This window comes from Capsella rubella, unplaced genomic scaffold (genome assembly GCF_000375325.1).
Source record: "Capsella rubella cultivar Monte Gargano unplaced genomic scaffold, Caprub1_0 scaffold_6, whole genome shotgun sequence".
Classification (NCBI taxonomy): Eukaryota; Viridiplantae; Streptophyta; class Magnoliopsida; order Brassicales; family Brassicaceae; genus Capsella; species Capsella rubella.
Genome location: NW_006238918.1, coordinates 16560247 through 16576870, shown reverse-complemented (window position 1 = coordinate 16576870; position 16624 = coordinate 16560247). Strand labels below are relative to the sequence as shown.

Genomic DNA, 16624 nt, shown 5'->3' with positions numbered 1-16624 from the left:
CTATATTTTTAAATGAACAGTAACCCTATATTTTTAAATGAACAGTAACCATATACCCTAAATGAACAGTGACCCTATATCTTAAATAAACAGTGACCCTATATCTTAAATAAACAGTGACCCTATACCTTAAATGAACAGTAACCCTATACCTTAAACCATAAATAAACAATAATCCTAAACCCTAAATGAACAGTAACCTAAACCCTAAATGAACAGTAACCTAAACCCTAAATGAACAGTAACCTAAACCTTAAAATCCTAAGACCTTATACCTGAAATGAACAGTAACTTTAAAAAACCCTGATTCCTAAATGAAAAGTAACCCTAAATAAACAGTAACCCGAAACCCTAAATGAACAGTAACAATATACCCTAAATGAACAGTAATCCTAAATCCTAAACCCTATAAATATACAGTGTATATGACCAGTATATCTAATTTTATGAATAGTAACCCCTAATTTTAAATTATGAACATGTAACCATAATACTAGAATATGAACTATGAACAGCTCCTTCTCTCCTTCGCAAATTAATTGCCCAAGTTGTGTTGTACAATATATGGAGACAAAGAAACAATGTCCTCCATAACTCTACCAGGATCTCCCAGCTCTCATCTTCAAGCTTGTGGATCGGGACATGCGCAACATCATCTCCTCTCGCCGTCACATGAAGCGTTGGATTAATCTAATGATCTTCTGGATTAGATAGCTCTGTTTAGTTGCTATTTGATGTTCTTATTGTGGCCTTGTTTTTCTTTTTTTCCTTGGCTGCTTTTGTTTAGGTCTTGCTCATTGTAAAACCTTTTATTTATTATATGATATTTACATGTTTAGCAAAAAAAAAAAAAAAAAACTATGAACAGTTCTCCCTTAATATATTAACAATATTACTCGCTAACCCTTAAATTTATGAAAAGTAGCGATAAACTTATGAACAGTAAATACTATGAATACTTTTCATGGTATAGTGTATGTTTATACAAATATTTCGTGCGTTTAATTTATTATACAATTAATTAATAATTGTTTGTTTATAGAGATATTATCCTAATTTTGTAAGTTTTTGAAATTATATACACGTCAAAATTGAGATTTATTCATTATATCAAAATTTTCTTATAACCAATTACGATAAATACAACAATCATCGTGAATGAATAAAACACTAATTTTTGAAATATGAAATCTATTAAAATTGAATTATAAGAAAAAAGGAAGTGAAGCTAAGAGTAAATAACAACATAGTAGTCATATTTTACTAAACATTTTACATGTATATAGATATATATTAATAGTTTTATGTAGTTATCAATTTATACTTTTATTGGAATCATATATTTACAAAGGGTTTTCAAAAAATTATTATCTTATTATTTTATTAAAATATGTCTAAAATTGCCAACTTGAGACCAAAAAAAATTATTAAATTATTAATTTATCGAGTATTAATTTATAGAGGTTTTTGTATATGTTAATTTTTAATTCTTCATTCGTTTTTACTTTTTTAATTTCTTAATCCACATATATTGGTCAAATTGGGCCGAGTAAAATATTTTCAGTGAATGATAAGAAATCAAAATTGTCATTGAAAAATTGGTGGTTCTTAACCCAAATTGTTTATTGTAGAGAGAAAAAAATTATGTGAATCGCTTAAATAGGTAAAGACTATATTCAAAGTTGCTTAAACAAAAGATTTAAAAACTTTTGAAAAAAAATTACACTAAATAAGCAACCCATCGAAATAAATAATAGTATTTGTATAATTTCAATGATAAAAAACCTCATGTTAAGCACCATTGTTGGAGGTGTACGTTTGCCGTAAGTTTCTTCTTTTCTATTTTCTACGAGTAATGAGAAAGCCCGTAGTGCTTTCGAGAAGCTTCATGACTATGTCTTCCGTTGGCAGAGAGATCTTAATATATATATATATATATGTTTCCATCGAATTTTCACAATTGTTAAAGCCTATTGATTGTCGCAATCGGCGCTTAACGCCTACACATTCGATTCATCTCTACACTTTCCAGCGACTTCCTCTGCCAACTATAGATGTTTATGTTTCCTTTCTTGAAGCCACACTAGCTTTCTTTTAAAGCCAATCAAGGGAGGACGACCGGAAGCCTACGTTATATAATCCATGAAGGAAGCTTGCACATTGTATGCCAATTATCATCCATCAACTTAAACGCAATGCAAAATTGAATATCAAATGCATACTTGTTTTCTAACAACAACAAAATCAACAAATTCTCCAACGATATAAATCTGCCTCCCCTGCACAATTATGGAAACCATATCAGGCATGAACAAGTGGAGAAAGGAAGAGGTAATTCACTGGTTTGATACCTAAAATCCGTGGAGGGATCCTTCCTCTGACAACAAATTCTCTTCCACTCCTTAGATATCAAACCACGGAGTTGCTCCTCTAGGAAGAGCTTACTTCCACAAAGCGTTCAGAGCTTCCTACATATAGCGTTAAGAAACCGTGAAACCACTTAATTTGTATTGACATATGATCCGACTTAATTTGTATTAATTTGTATTAATTTGTATTGACATATAATCCAGAGCTATCTTTGGTCGATGTGCCATAAAGATCGATATTTCTAAGGCGTTTGGATCACTTTTGACCCAGAACCAGAAGAAAAAAATATTTAGACGTTCGTAGCTAATATATTATAAACCGTAGACCACTTGCTTAAATTTAGATTGAAAAGATTTCAACTTAAGAACCAATTAAATTCGCTTAGAAACATTCGATGGTAAGCTTCGTTTGAAGTGCATGTAGCTTGGCCACTGTAGCTTCTATCTTTAACTTCTTCCTTGCAGGAAAGGATGACGTCTTGATCATCAACTTTTCTACCACGGTCCCTTGCCTTATGAAACACGACACCAAGGCAAACTCTTCCTCTGAGCCGCTGAAGTTATACATCCACAGAGTATCTACGTGGAATTTAGCATTGGGGAACGGATCTTTGTTATTGTTCTCCTCCCACAACTTTTTTTGCCAAGACTCATTTTCTTCCGTTGGACCATTGTTATCCTGCACATACCAGCACATTAAGACTCCGTAGTCATGAGTCTTCCACTTTGAAGCATGAATGTACGTACATACCTTGAATATGATCTCAAGCTCGAGCATTTTATGAGTCTATAAACCTAAGACTTGTCGTAACCTCTCAACTTCTGTCCGATTCATTAAATCTACACTCACAGACAAGCCTGCCCACAAAATTGCAATCAGTCTCAACAACTCACCATATATGTTGTTCACAAATTCTTCATTCCCAATGCTCTTTTCCTACTCAAGATCAAAAGAATCAAATTCCGTAATTCCTTTTTCCTGTGTATCCAAATACATTTATCTGAAACGTGTAACAATATATATTCGTACCCCTGATATGTTGTAGCTGATATGAGGCACGTAAGCCCCTGCAACCCAAAAGTTTCTATTAAACTGGAGTTGGGGAGACTGGAGGGAAAGGCCATCTCTCCCACAGCAGATATCTATGATGGTGAGAATATCTAGACTAGTTGTTGACACACTAATGCCATCAATGAGTTCCATAGACGACACTTGCAAGAGCTTTAATTTGTTGTTCTCAATCTTCAAAGGAACCATACTTTTGCTGACGCAAATGATATGTAGTACAAGCACCTCCAGACAAGGGCAAGATGCGAGTACCCTGTTAAAGACTCCAATCTCGGGAGCGACGATTGATAAAAGTTTGAGGGTCCTGAGATTCGAGCAGTTTCTCAAGAGATGTGAGCTTTCGAGACTGTATGAATGTAGCGAGAGTGACATAAGGCTCGGATGGGAGAAGGAGTTCAGGGGAAAGTTAGAAGTTTCGAACTTTCGATCATAAGTACCAGAATGGCATCTAAGAGTGAGAACTTTCACGAGTTTCAAGCAAGTCAGTGACCGAATCCAAGTATTGAGCATTTCATTTCCACCTTGGTATGAGACATGAATGATTATGCAGCTCATGTTGATCTGTCATTTACTGGTTTTCTTTCTTTTTTTCTTGAACAAACTAGATTTGATTAAAAGTAAGTCTCAACCTCATAAGGAGGGATTACAACCCAAATGGAAGGGGAGAACAAGATTACAGTTACTGGTTTTCAAATATATGTAATGTTATAATAACTAGTTTAGTATGTTTAGAGTTTAAACTACTATTTTATTTTCAAATTAAATATCTTTTTGGTTTTAAATCACAGTTGTAGTTTAAAAGATTCTAACGGTATTGTCCATGAGCTGTTCTTAGCAGGTGGTGTGAGTGAAGAAAGAAAAATCAACTAATCCTCGCTGTTCCTTGCTTACACAGTTAATTTTTTTGAACCTGGAAAACAAAAGGCTAAGATGGAACTGTGACCGTTTATAGATGAACCATGGAGGAAGAAGGAATATTACTTCGCCTCTTGGACGCTATTGAGTATGCATAACCATTGATGTTCCTCTTTTTTTGTAAACCAACATTTCATATAAATCAAGCTCAAAATTCAGTCAAGGAGGAGACATTACTTGATAACAAACCAGCGTTAGCCAAAGTATCAGCCTCAAAATTCTCAGAACGAGGAACATATTGAAAAGAAATAGAAAGAAAGTTAGAGGAAAGCAATCTAATGTCTTCCAACAGACCATCAAGAACATTAGCATGGCCACCAGAATTGAGAAGAACAATGAGATCTTGACAATCTGATTTGCAGGCCAGCCTTAAAACACCCAAAGCTAAAGCCGCAGTGATTGCCGCTTTCAAAGCTAAAGTCTCTGCTACAAGCGCAGAAGACACATAGAGTCGTGACGAACTCCCTCGTTGAGTCAAACCAAGCTTCGGGATGAATTTGAAGTCGCTCTGCTCTCTTTGTCGGTTGGAGCTGCCTTCAAGTGCTCTGCTCTCTTTGTCGGTTGGAGCTGCTTTGCCTGCTGCCAACTCCTAGCTTCCAAGACTGCTTTTTGTAACACCTCAGATTCCGACCATGATATGTCCTCAAATTTGCCATTGTTTCTCTATCTTCGACAATTTTGCCATTGTTTCGCCAATTTTCTCATATTTGACAGGATGTACACTTCAGAAGTGTTGATTGATAATTGAGTTTGGTTAAGAGTCGCAATATTTCATGGTAATATCAAACTTTGAGATGAAAAGACGAAGCAAAAACGACTCAGAACAATGGAGAGACTAATAATAGCGGAAACAGAAAAGACGCCTAGCAGGTATGTTTATCTCAAGCTGTTGTTGCTCAGCGCAAGCTGGAATCACCATGTTGCCCTTCTGACCAAATGCTTTACGCTTTTTTTTCAACCGTTACATCCAAGCTTGAGATACATACACAAACGGACAAACCCAACATCTCATACTAAAAAATTCCAAAGAGACAAACAGAGAATTCCAAAGTTAGTGATTCTTATATATACCTTCATTGGATTCACTCGGTAATATTATATCGTCTTTTCTTGTATGAGTCCATGAGCAGCTCGTCGTACGCAGCCTGAATCTCGACGAAAGTTACTATACTGCTGTCTCTCCTTCAAGTGTCCTTTTTTCCATCATAAACGACAGAGAAAAAAACCACAATTAGAATAAACATAATTCAAAAACTGAGTTACAACTTGTGATACAAAAGTGTCTCCTTGTACTGATAGACATAAGCTTTGGGTCTTTGCTATAACCTCACAAAGGCTAATAGGCGGTATTTCACACAACTCATGTAAAACTATATGTATACTCTCAAGATCTAGAGAATTAATTTGGCTAATCTTCTCTCTGCCACCTGAGAATGCTCTTCCTCTGCATCTCGATCCAACTTTTTACACAACAACATCATACAACAGAAAACCAAAGTCAGAAACAGGAATCTTCTGACACAAGTCACAAACAGTAATCTAATTGCTGCAAGCTCCAACCAACAGGATCCCAATAAAAATAACAACCAAAAAGAAAATATAACATTGAAGTTAGATATGTAGATACACCCCAATTAGTAGAAGAAGGAATAGTTGTTGTTTTGGCCAGAGTTATCCTAAGGAGATTTCTCTTCGCTCCAATTTGATGCCCGTACAAGAGCCTTCCTCTGTCAAAACCTATGAATGTCGTCGAGCCAGAAGTCAATTAATCGAAAGAACAGAGATCAAGAAAACGGTTGAGCTTTTATTAATTAAGAATCGAGTCGGATTACATCTTTCTGTATCAAACCAAACCATAGAAGGCTACAAAGAAGAAAAAAGGAAAGAAAGAACCAAAAAAAACAAAACCCAATCTATCCTAAACGTAGAAAGGCGAAGTCTACTGATCACGAGTCACGACGTGGCCTCGTATGCCGCCGTCGGACTATCAATGGAAGCGCATCAAGTAATTCGGTAAGTGTAGCTTCTCCATCAAGATTCCATGGTTTTTTATAACACCCCATCCTGGAAGCCACTCGCGCTTCACGGAAGCCCTTCCGAACTAGCCAATAGACCTCTTCACCTGCTCTCGCTTTGAGTAGTACTAAATCTCTCTGATTTTGGTCCGCCTCTTGGTCCGCATGGAACAAAGCACTGATTTTGGGTTGCCAAAAATTCCTAATTGAAGTCGCTCTTTGAACCGATACTATATCCGTTTCGATCAGCTTCTCGCCAAGTCTTTGTAACGGACACAGGCTTCTATGAGTTCATGAGTGCTTAGTCTTCCCATTCTTCTTTCAGCGCCATTGAAGGAGCAATCAAGTTCCCTGAAAATCTGACGAAGCAAAAATATATGACTAATGTTGATCATATCTTTAGAATCCCTTGAGCCAAATCCAAGATATTAACAAAACAGGTTACCTCCACCAACGTGCAACTCGCAGCAAGCATTTCTTCTTCTTTCCTATCCATCTCCTCTTCTAGAGATAATACCAAATCATCATCTTTCTTTTTTGCTTCTGCAATTTCACTTTCTTCCTTCGTTTCTTCTGGGATTTCACTTTCTTCTTCCACTCTTCTTAAAAGAACTTTATCAATATTCGCCTTCAAATTCTCCTTCAGGGCCTTGATTTCTACCGTCAGCCTCTCAAGTTCTCCCAGTCTTTCCATTCTAACAGAGATTGAGATAAACCGAGTGATTCTTGAATGAAATTTAGAGCTCTGATAAAAAAAAAAGATGCGAAGCGGAATGACGTGAAATGCAAAAAAGCCTTGTCTATTTATAAGCAAGCCTAGTGGGTCAAGGCCCAATTTGATATCACGGTTCATATAATATGTTAGGATCCTTTCATCTCGTATTTGGGTCTTTAGACAATTTTGTTAAATGGTCTTGCGTCTTTAGACGTCGTTCATGTGTACGAACCAAGTGGCATAGAGGGGATAGAGCTTGCTGAGTTTTCCTTGGAAGTCTTGAAAGCGGGTCAAGACGAAGGGGGTCGAGAAGAGTTGATCATTCAACGTAAGTGTTTCAATGTGAGCAATATATACGTAGTAGGTAGGAAACTGGTCTGTATGCATATTCATCTCTCTTCTTTTCTTCCACTTAATCATTGATTCTTGTCGTTTTTTAACACATTCTTTATTTTCAATTGTCGTCAGTCATACGTCTTTATGTATGAATAGTTTTAAATGATTGTGAAATTAAATGAATAAGAAAGAGCGGATGCAAAGATGTTGACATTTAAGCGTTAATGAAGTGGTGTTCAAAAAAAAAAAAAAAGAACGGATGCAAAGATGTTGAGGATCAACTCTCCTTTACTGTAAAGATTCTGGAGAAACATGGGCCTTGCCTGTGAAGAATGACCAGACCTCTACAGCAAATGCACAATCAAAGAACAGTTGCTGCCTAGATTCATCATGAGAATTGCAAAGTAGAAAGGATGAGAGAACCGTGAGACCCCATCTCATCAGTCTATTCCTCTTCTCTCTGTCGCTTTCATCCGAACGAAGAAGAGGATGAGTCTGACTCAGATTCATACTTGGAACCAAAACTGTCACATCCAGATGATGATCATGTATTCATGTTTCTGATTTCACAACTTGCTTCTGCTGTCGCGTGACGAGGCATGGCATGTTCTTCAAATACCCTATGAGATTTTTCTGTGATGCCTACAAAGACCAATGGATGTAAAGAAGTTGATTGCAAACCTCATATTCTTTGGATTATCTTTAGGGAAGATAAATTCATGTGATTCCTGCATCTTTGGATCGTGAAACCTCTAATTAAGCAGCCTAATCCCCAAGTGTTCTGATTATCCTGCAATCCATGCAAAGTTGTAACCAAATCAGCACAACAGTCTCAAAAACCATTCATCAGCAGAGTCCTAATTGGGGAGCAACATATCCATAGTTTCATAATTAAATACGAAACAAGAAATCAATCAATCACATCAAGCTATCTTCAATCAAATTCATGAGATGAGCAGCTCTGAAATGGTAAAATGAGTTTCAGGAAATGGTGAAATGAGTTTAGTTACATGGAAAAGGATCTTAATGAAGATACGAGATGAGTTAACCGAATGTGACTAGGGGAGAGGGCAAAAAAACTTGGCCACCTAACGCAACTAGCTTGTTATATCTAACACAACCCATAATACAAATAGTCTAATGTTTCTTTAACATAACAAAACAAAATTTGTATCCAACCAAAAAAAAAAAGGGGAGGTTGAAAGCATTTTTACCATGCAATCCTTTGTAACGTCTTGAAGCATCGCACCACACTCCGTCACAAACGCAACAGCCATCTCGAGACTGTCATCAGTTGGGTCTTCCAGAAGTACGGCAGCTAATTCAAGTGCTATGATCTCCTCAGCGACTTGCTGGTTTACTAGATGCGCTATAAAAAATTTCCCTAAATATTACAGGAGCGAGGAGTTGAGGCTGGCAAAACAAACATGATACATAACAAAGTATAGATATGATATATAAAAATCAAAATATTTGAGAAAACCTTAAGATTTGGACAGCAACACGACCCTTTTGAATAGAAGTGGAGTGACTTGAGCGAATTTGGCGTTAATAACAGCGAAAAGGGCTACAAAGAAATCAGAGAATCCAGGAGATGCAATTTGAGACTTGATACACGAACGGCAGATCAAAAGCCCCTTACTCTGGTGGCAAACAGTAAAGGGATTATGTTGTTAATGTTGCTTGCATTGACCTTCTTCTAACTCTCTCGTCTTCCTCGAAGGAACTATGGTGCGTGCCTAGCCCATGTAATGTACGAGAAAGTACAGAAAATCACCAACTGAGAATGAATTACGAAGCTTTATCGAGTAACAGAGAAACCCCTCGTAGCCTATCCAACAATTTGATGGAACCCTGTGTAAGCAAGAACCCTAATGAGGTCTGAATCGGCGAGCAAAAAGACTGGGGAAACAACTAAGTCGGTTTCGATTTACGCCGACACGATTGTACTTTTTGTATTATTATATTTTAGTTTTGGTGCGAACTGTGATTATAAAATTCTTCCAGCCATTTCAATTGGTATGATTGTGAATCTTTGCAAATTATGTTATTAACTTGGAGCAGTAAAAACCAAAAGGAAAAGGAAAAACCACGTTAATTATAAGACTAGACTGGCCGCGAAATCCTGAATTACAGCGCCGACACACAAACCTAATTCATATCCTAAATGGAACTTCCGATGGGATCAAGAACCAAGAATCCTTAAATTGTATATAAACTGATAACACCGGAAAAATTAGGAACGACGTAGTATCTGGGCCCTCCGAGCCATAGAGCGCTGTCGCATTGCCTCTGGAAGCTGACCAAGTAAGTCGGAAAGAGTAGATATAGGTTCTGAATATTTCTTAATATTAACAAATGACCAATTACAAGAATATATAGTACAGAGGAGACATAAGGTAAAAAGTATTTACAAGATAATCCCTATATTCTATTTACTTAAACATATCCTTCTATACGCCCCCTCAAGATGGAGGGAGCTGGATTACTCCAATCTTGGAACATGCTTGCTGAAACTGCCCTCTCGGAAGTGGTTTGGTAAGTGTATCAGCCAACTGGTCGTGTGTAGATACATGAGAAACCCGTAACATGTTGGACTGAATCTGATTCCTAACAAAATGATAGTCAAGAGCAATATGCTTCATACGTGAGTGGAAGACAGGATTCGCACAAAGATACGTAGCGCCAACGTTATCACAATATATCACTGGAGTAGAAGGTAGGTTCAAGCGTAGTTCAGTGTATAAAGAACATAACCATCTCACCTCCGCAGCCGTATTCGCAACAACCCGATATTCAGCCTCAGTGGAGGAGCGAGCCACACCTTTTTGCTTCTTTGATGACCAAGAAATAGGATTGCGTCCAATATATATGACATAACCATTTGTGGAGACATAATCATCTGTATCACCAGCCCAGTCTGCATCCGAGTATCCTTGAAGTTTATAAGGTGACGTAGAGAAGCAATGTAGTGTATCCGGGGAAGAGGCATGAAGATAAATCCCATGAGTAGTAGTACCAGCAAGATATCGAAGAATGCGTTTGGCAGCTTGCCAATGATCATGTGTCGGACGATGCATAAATTGGGATAGACGATTGACTGCATATGAGATATCTGGCCGAGTAAAAGAGAGGTATTGTAAACTCCCCACAACAGATCGGTATTGTGAAGCATCATCAAGAGCGAGGCCACTGTTCACTGTAAGCTTTGGCGTCGTAGGAAGTGGTGTTGAGGCTGATTTAGCATCGAGCATGTTATTCTTGAGTAGAAGGTCAGTAATATACTTCCTTTGCATAAGATGTATACCACTAGAGGAGCGTGAAACCTCAATGCCCAGAAAGTAATGAAGATCAACAGGATCTTTGATGGAGAAACGATCAGCAAAGGAGGTTAAAACTGATGCGATTGTGTCAGAGTGATTACCGGTAACGATGATGTCATCGACATAGACAAGAACATACGTGAGATGAGACCCGGATCCTCGAATAAACAGTGAGGCATCAGCAAGAGAATTAGTGAAACCAGCATGTAGAAGATGTTGTTTGAGAGCCATATACCAGGCGCGAGGTGCTTGCTTAAGCCCATAGATCGGTTTCTTCAAGCGACATACATGCATAGGTCTATCTTTATCAACAAACCCCGGCGGCTGAGACATGTAAACTTCTTCAGTTAAATCGCCTTGAAGAAATGCATTGTTGATATCAAGTTGTTTGATTGGCCATGAGTTCTTGACAGCAACATCAAGAACAACGCGAATTGTGGTTGACTTAATTACCGGGCTGAATGTTTCAGCATAATCTTTCCCATATTGTTGATGAAATCCTTTAGCAACAAGGCGAGCTTTGTAGCGATCAAGAGCTCCATTAGCAAGATATTTGGTTGTGAAGACCCATCGGCATCCTACAATGTTTTGCTGCGCATTCGGAGATACCAAGTCCCATGTCTGATTAGCGATTAAGGCATCATACTCAAGAGAAGATGCACGGCTCCAGTTTGGATCTTTCAAGGCTTGAAAAATTGTTGTTGGTTCTTTCTTTATCGACCTGCGAGCAGTAACAACGAGACTATGTTTGGGGTTAGGTTTGTGTATATTATTTTTGGCTCGAGTTATCATCTTGTGGATATTTGGTTGTTGTTCAACAACTTGATTTTGGTTCTGTGGTCTTGGTAAAATGGCTTGGTGTGGTGGTTGAATTTGTGGTAGTTGGGACTGAGTTGAGGGTTGCAAGCTTAGCTTCTCGATTACGTAAACGTTCATGGACATTGGTGATGGACGGTGAAACATCTCTTGCTTCAATTTGATCAATAACGGGTTTGTAATCCTCAGGAAGACCACCAAGGATCACTTCAAGTTGATCTTCATGCTCCATGGGTTTTCCTAGAGCAGCAAGTTCATCAAGACGAATGGTAATGCCTCGGACGTATTCATCAATGGTTTTGGTTCCTTTTGTCCAAAGCTTGAGTTGACCTTTGATTTGTTGGATGTGACTGCGGCTCGGGTTTGCGAAGATGGAAGCAAGTGTTTCCCAGATTTCGGCTGCTGTGGTGGCACGAGATACAAGTGGTTGAACCGGAGGAGTGATCGCTCCTAGAAGAGCACTGAACAAGAGGCGATCCTGTCTCTTCCAAATGGAGAAATCAGGATTTGGAGAAGTGACATTGTTGTTTGTGACAGTGGCAGGAGGAGCTGCAATGGAGCCATCGAGATAGCCAGCGAGTTCAAAACCATCGATCAACGCATGGATCTGCAGACTCCACATCAAGTAGTTGATGTCATTAAGCTTTGTAACATTGGACGTATTCACGTTGAAGAGTGCAGCCTGAGTGTTGGTGTAGATCACTTCACCATTGGAGGGAGAGTTTGTGCCTGAAGTTGTCATGGAAGCGGCGTAGTGAGAAGAGCAAAAGAAAATTTTAGGTTTTAGAGATCTTAATGCTCTGATACCATATAGGTTCTGAATATTTCTTAATATTAACAAATGACCAATTACAAGAATATATAGTACAGAGGAGACATAGGGTAAAAAGTATTTACAAGATAATCCCTATATTCTATTTACTTAAACATATCCTTCTATAGTAGATTCTCTTCCTTGTTCAAGATTCCAAGGTTTTAACAAAACCCTAAGCCGCACAGCCACGCGCACTTCACGAAAGCCCCTCCTGACAAGCCTGTAAACCTTTTCACCCGAGCTCGCTTTGAGTGCCTCTAAAGCGCTTGGATCGTAGGGCTTAAACGGGACCTCCTCCCCTTCAGAGACCAACTCGGACGACTCGGCAATTTTTTGTTGCCAAAAACTTCGGATTAAATCCGCTCTCTCAGAAGCTTGCTCATCGGTTTCGTTCACCGTCGTCACTTTGTGGCCGAGGCAGGCGGCTCTCATTTCATCAACTTGTAATAGTCCCAAATATCTTCTTTCATCCAAGGGTTGATCCAGTTCACTGTAAATCTGATCGATGAACAAATTTATAACCTATGACACCCGTATAATATATCTCTTTTGGGATCCAAGATTTACAAACACTTACCTTCATCAACCTGATGATCGCATTAAGAAGGACTTCTTCTTTTCTATCGATCTCGTCTTCGAGAAACCCCACAACCACAGAACGGCTCGCGCTAACTTCTTCTTCTATTACTCTTTTTTCCTGACATTCGTCCTTCTTCGGATCTACCATATTCACAAGTCTCTCAATCTCTCTCTTCAACCCTTCAAATTCGTCCATTCTTGGACAGAAACAGAGGGATTCTTCGATGCACTTTAGAGGTCTACAAAACGTGGCCAAGACGGAATGACGTGAAAAGCAAATGCCTCGCCTAATTTATATATGTGTATTGTGTACTATGGAACAAAATCCTTTTTTTAAAAAAAATTTCTGGGAAACGAATAAGAAAAAGTGGAAAAAAAAAAGAAGAAATAGATAGTCTAAAATATTTATACTTCACAATAATCATAATTTTAATTTAAAACAAAAAATAGATTATGGAAACAAACGTCTTAACCTTTTGGCAAGAGATAAGCTAAGAGGGAATACTCATTCTTTACTTTTTTTTGTATGCGTTTTAAACAAAAAGAATGAGTAGTCTTCGACTTTTTTAGATAAACATGGATCTTTGAATGTACGTGCGTTTTCTTAAATTCAATGACAAGGAATTTCCCCATATGATATGGTGGTGAGCTCCGGCCCACTTTTACATGAGAGTTTTTCAAAATTGTTGATTAATTTACTGAGACTTACACATAAAAGTTAAAACAACTCAGTTGTCTGCCAGATTCATGATTCAGGATTCACTATCCACGATCCACTCTATAGCCCTATGTCTCTGCCACGCCTTGGAATAAAGGAATCCAAAACATGAGTTAGCCATGAGCGAACACACTAACCAGAGTTTTGCATTGCTCCCCAACACAGTCTCTTGAGTTAATGCTTGTCAACTAGATGGTTGCTTCTTCCTTCGCCTGTGTACTAGAATTGGTTCACACGACATGAATTGGAAAATTGTCCATGTTTTTAGATTGTTTTTGGGCAGCTTTGAAGGCCACCACTCTTGCAGCATTGGCTGCTGTATTGGCAGCTGCAACCGCTCTGTTAACTCTCTCATCAACCTTGTCTACGTCATAAGCCTTCTCGGCTGCTCTTCGTGCCTCCTGTGAATACAAATTGTATTGGATTAATACTACTGTATATAAGAAACCAGAAGACTTGCTCTTACTTATAAGTTGCAGGGACCAACCTGGACTGCATTTAGCACTTTGGAATGGTTGACTGCAACAGGAGATATGGGACAAGTCGTATTTTGAGTGCTTGGAATGTCAAGGATCCCATTTTGCCAATGGCCCGACTGTGTTTCTCCATTTCTGAATGTATACATCCCCAGCCCTTGCCGCCTACCTTCATGCCAAGCTCCCTCATACCGGTGACCATTTGCAAACCCATAGACCCCGAATCCATGCATCTTGTCAGCAAAGTATTCTCCTGCGTATACGTCCCCGTTCCTAGTTAAACAAACAAGATATAATGATCAGATATACAATTTACAGGAACTCATAGACTGTAGCTAACAGAGATAAAGAGAGAGATTGTACAATTCAAAGGAAAGCCAGCTTTAATAATCCAGGACACAGTTGCCACACCCAAATAATAAAATACAACACATGACAGGAATTGGTTGTGGTTGACGATTAACTACAAAAATGGCCAAGTAAATCGTTACAGTAACATTTATTCAAGTTACCTGAAATGGTAATGACCAAGACCATGCTTGACGCCCCACTTGAACTCCCCAACATAGCGACTAGCGTCTTCGCAGGTGTGAACTCCGCAACCGTGACTCTGTCCGCTGGACCACTCGCCGGAGAACATGTCTCCAGTGTAGAATCTGTAAACCCCATAACCGTGGCGAAGGCCCTGCCTATACTGGCCCATGTAACGGCTGCCTCTGGCCCAGGTCTCAACACCGTAGCCGTCGTACTTGCCATCGAGCCAGTCACCTTCATACCTGCCGCTCATGGAATAGTAATAGACGCCGGTGCCGGAACACTTGCCCTTGTGGAACTCTCCCTCGTAAACGTCACCGTTGCTATAGAGTTGGACCCAGCACCCGGAGCTACTCCTCTTGTCAGATTTAGGGCGACAGCCTATGGACCAGAAGACGGGCAAAGGGGTCGTCCTAGAAGGGGAAGGGAAGGATCGCGCGAGGAACAAGCGGATCGAAGGGAGCCGAGGGAGGGCGAGATTGAGTGAGAAAAGAAGTGCGGCGGAAAAACCAAAGGCAGAGAGGAAATCGACAAGGAAGGAGCGAGTGGGATGGGAGAGGAGGAAGTAAGAGAGAGGGAGGAGAAAGAGAAGGAGAGGCAAGCGCCGGAGAGAGCGCGGCAGAGAAGGTGAAGGAGGAGGAGGAGGAGAAGGAGCGAAGCGACGCCTGTAAGGGGCGGCTGGGATAGAGGGATCACGGTGGTGGTGGTGAGACACGATCTGAGGGAAGAAAAGAAGAGGGGGAGAAGGATTGAAATCGGAAGAGACGCCGCTGCTTTCTTTTCCGATCTGAGCTTCCGATTTCTTCTGATGCATCACATCAACGGAGATCCAGCTGATCGATTTCAGGGATGCTTGGTCGAGGAAGATGATGATGAATTGATGATGATAAGAGAGAGTTCCAAGGCCCAAAGACCAATACAAAATTTCTTTTTTTTTGGAACCAAACAAAAACCAAAAAGAAAATAGAAAATTTTCTGTCCTCCTCCTTCGCCCCCAAGTTTTGGTTTACTATTTTGACAGTACCAATTACCAAATCAATTAGTCAGTCTTATACTTTTTCTAAGTTTGATATTCACGTTACACTCTGAACTCAACTCACTTTTTCTAACTTTAAATTTTCATCAGGAAAAGAAAATTACAAGTCCAACAAACCTGAACAAGGTCAACAAGACGTCGAGCTCAATAAATAGATATTTTCCTAAGACAAAAGCTTAATAAACCTTAAAATTTGAAGATAAATAAAAGCTAATCTAAATTGCGTGGAACGATATTGTGGATTGCTGCCGATAAACTTGAGCACGAGAAAGAGTATTCCAAGTGACATCTAATCACTTTTGTTTATTTCGGATTGTAATATGTCAGTCACTCTAGAGTTGTTCGTATTTCGTGATTCCTAACTACACCGTACCAATTAGATTATTTGATCTATATGGCAACATAAAATGATAACTACAATTTTTATCCAATTAAATTAATATTAAAGTTCCTCTAGTAGGCGGCGAGTCAGCAACATGGAGACCAGTGCAGAAGATGCCACCAACGTGGAACAGGCTTTCATAATCATGGCTATGGATGCGTCCATTAAAGAGAGATATAGCTTTTGCATCAATGCCATAGATGCACGTAAAAGGAGGAATTCCGGTAGCTATTTGTATGGTCTAATAATGCAGGAATTGGGTTTGGGGGTTTGGATGAAGAATGCCAAGTCAACCAGCAAGACCGCCAACAGTGCAGATCAGACCGCCAACAGTGGTTGCTCGTCTTTAGTGAAGTCTCTATTATTATAGTTTGAAGACCCATAATATCCTATCTCCTTTTGGTTTGTCTTCATTCTACTACGTACACCCTTCTCATTCTTTTGCTTAGTGTCTCTATACTCTGAACTTGTTTCCTACATGTCTATAATTAATTAGTTAGTTACTTCCCTCTCTCAAATTGTCTTGT

The 16624-nt window shown here is 39.1% G+C and overlaps 4 protein-coding genes, 1 long non-coding RNA gene and 1 pseudogene across 6 annotated transcripts; 1 reads left to right on the top strand and 5 right to left on the bottom strand.

Moving 5' to 3' along the window:
• The first annotated feature begins 515 nt into the window (after positions 1–515).
• On the top strand, positions 516–714 carry LOC111830026 (annotated as a pseudogene).
• A 1994-nt stretch (positions 715–2708) lies between these two features.
• Positions 2709–3993, bottom strand: LOC17884014 (F-box protein At1g80960). The gene is given in 4 exon segments (XM_023780384.1): positions 2709–3048; positions 3121–3191; positions 3264–3306; positions 3400–3993. Coding segments are annotated over 4 exon segments (1005 nt in total). The 3' UTR covers positions 2709–2751.
• Positions 3994–6299: 2306 nt separating this feature from the next.
• LOC17883555 lies at positions 6300–7062 on the bottom strand. Its single transcript, XM_023780383.1, is given in 3 exon segments — positions 6300–6620; positions 6623–6727; positions 6814–7062. Coding segments are annotated over 3 exon segments (675 nt in total).
• Positions 7063–7572: 510 nt separating this feature from the next.
• LOC111830073 lies at positions 7573–9702 on the bottom strand. Its single transcript, XR_002833324.1, has 3 exons — positions 8903–9702; positions 8634–8803; positions 7573–8209 (listed from the first exon to the last, which is right to left on the bottom strand). It is a non-coding gene; the product is annotated as an uncharacterized LOC111830073 (long non-coding RNA).
• A 2776-nt stretch (positions 9703–12478) lies between these two features.
• On the bottom strand, positions 12479–13168 carry LOC17881744. Its single transcript, XM_006288643.2, has 2 exons — positions 12950–13168; positions 12479–12870 (listed from the first exon to the last, which is right to left on the bottom strand). The coding sequence occupies exons 1-2, from the start codon at positions 13145–13147 to the stop codon at positions 12481–12483; spliced, it is 588 nt and encodes a 195-aa protein (XP_006288705.1). The 5' UTR covers positions 13148–13168; the 3' UTR covers positions 12479–12480.
• Positions 13169–13530: 362 nt separating this feature from the next.
• On the bottom strand, positions 13531–15693 carry LOC17883295 (phosphatidylinositol 4-phosphate 5-kinase 4). Of its 2 annotated transcripts, XM_023781564.1 has the most exons (4): positions 14658–15693; positions 14509–14526; positions 14157–14418; positions 13531–14070 (listed from the first exon to the last, which is right to left on the bottom strand). In XM_023781564.1, the coding sequence occupies exons 1-4, from the start codon at positions 15491–15493 to the stop codon at positions 13900–13902; spliced, it is 1287 nt and encodes a 428-aa protein (XP_023637332.1). In that variant the 5' UTR covers positions 15494–15693; the 3' UTR covers positions 13531–13899. The 2 variants fall into 2 exon arrangements, with proteins under 2 accessions (XP_023637332.1, XP_023637333.1); XM_023781565.1 differs by lacking the exon at positions 14509–14526 and having other exon boundaries at positions 14658–15691.
• Positions 15694–16624: the final 931 nt, after the last annotated feature.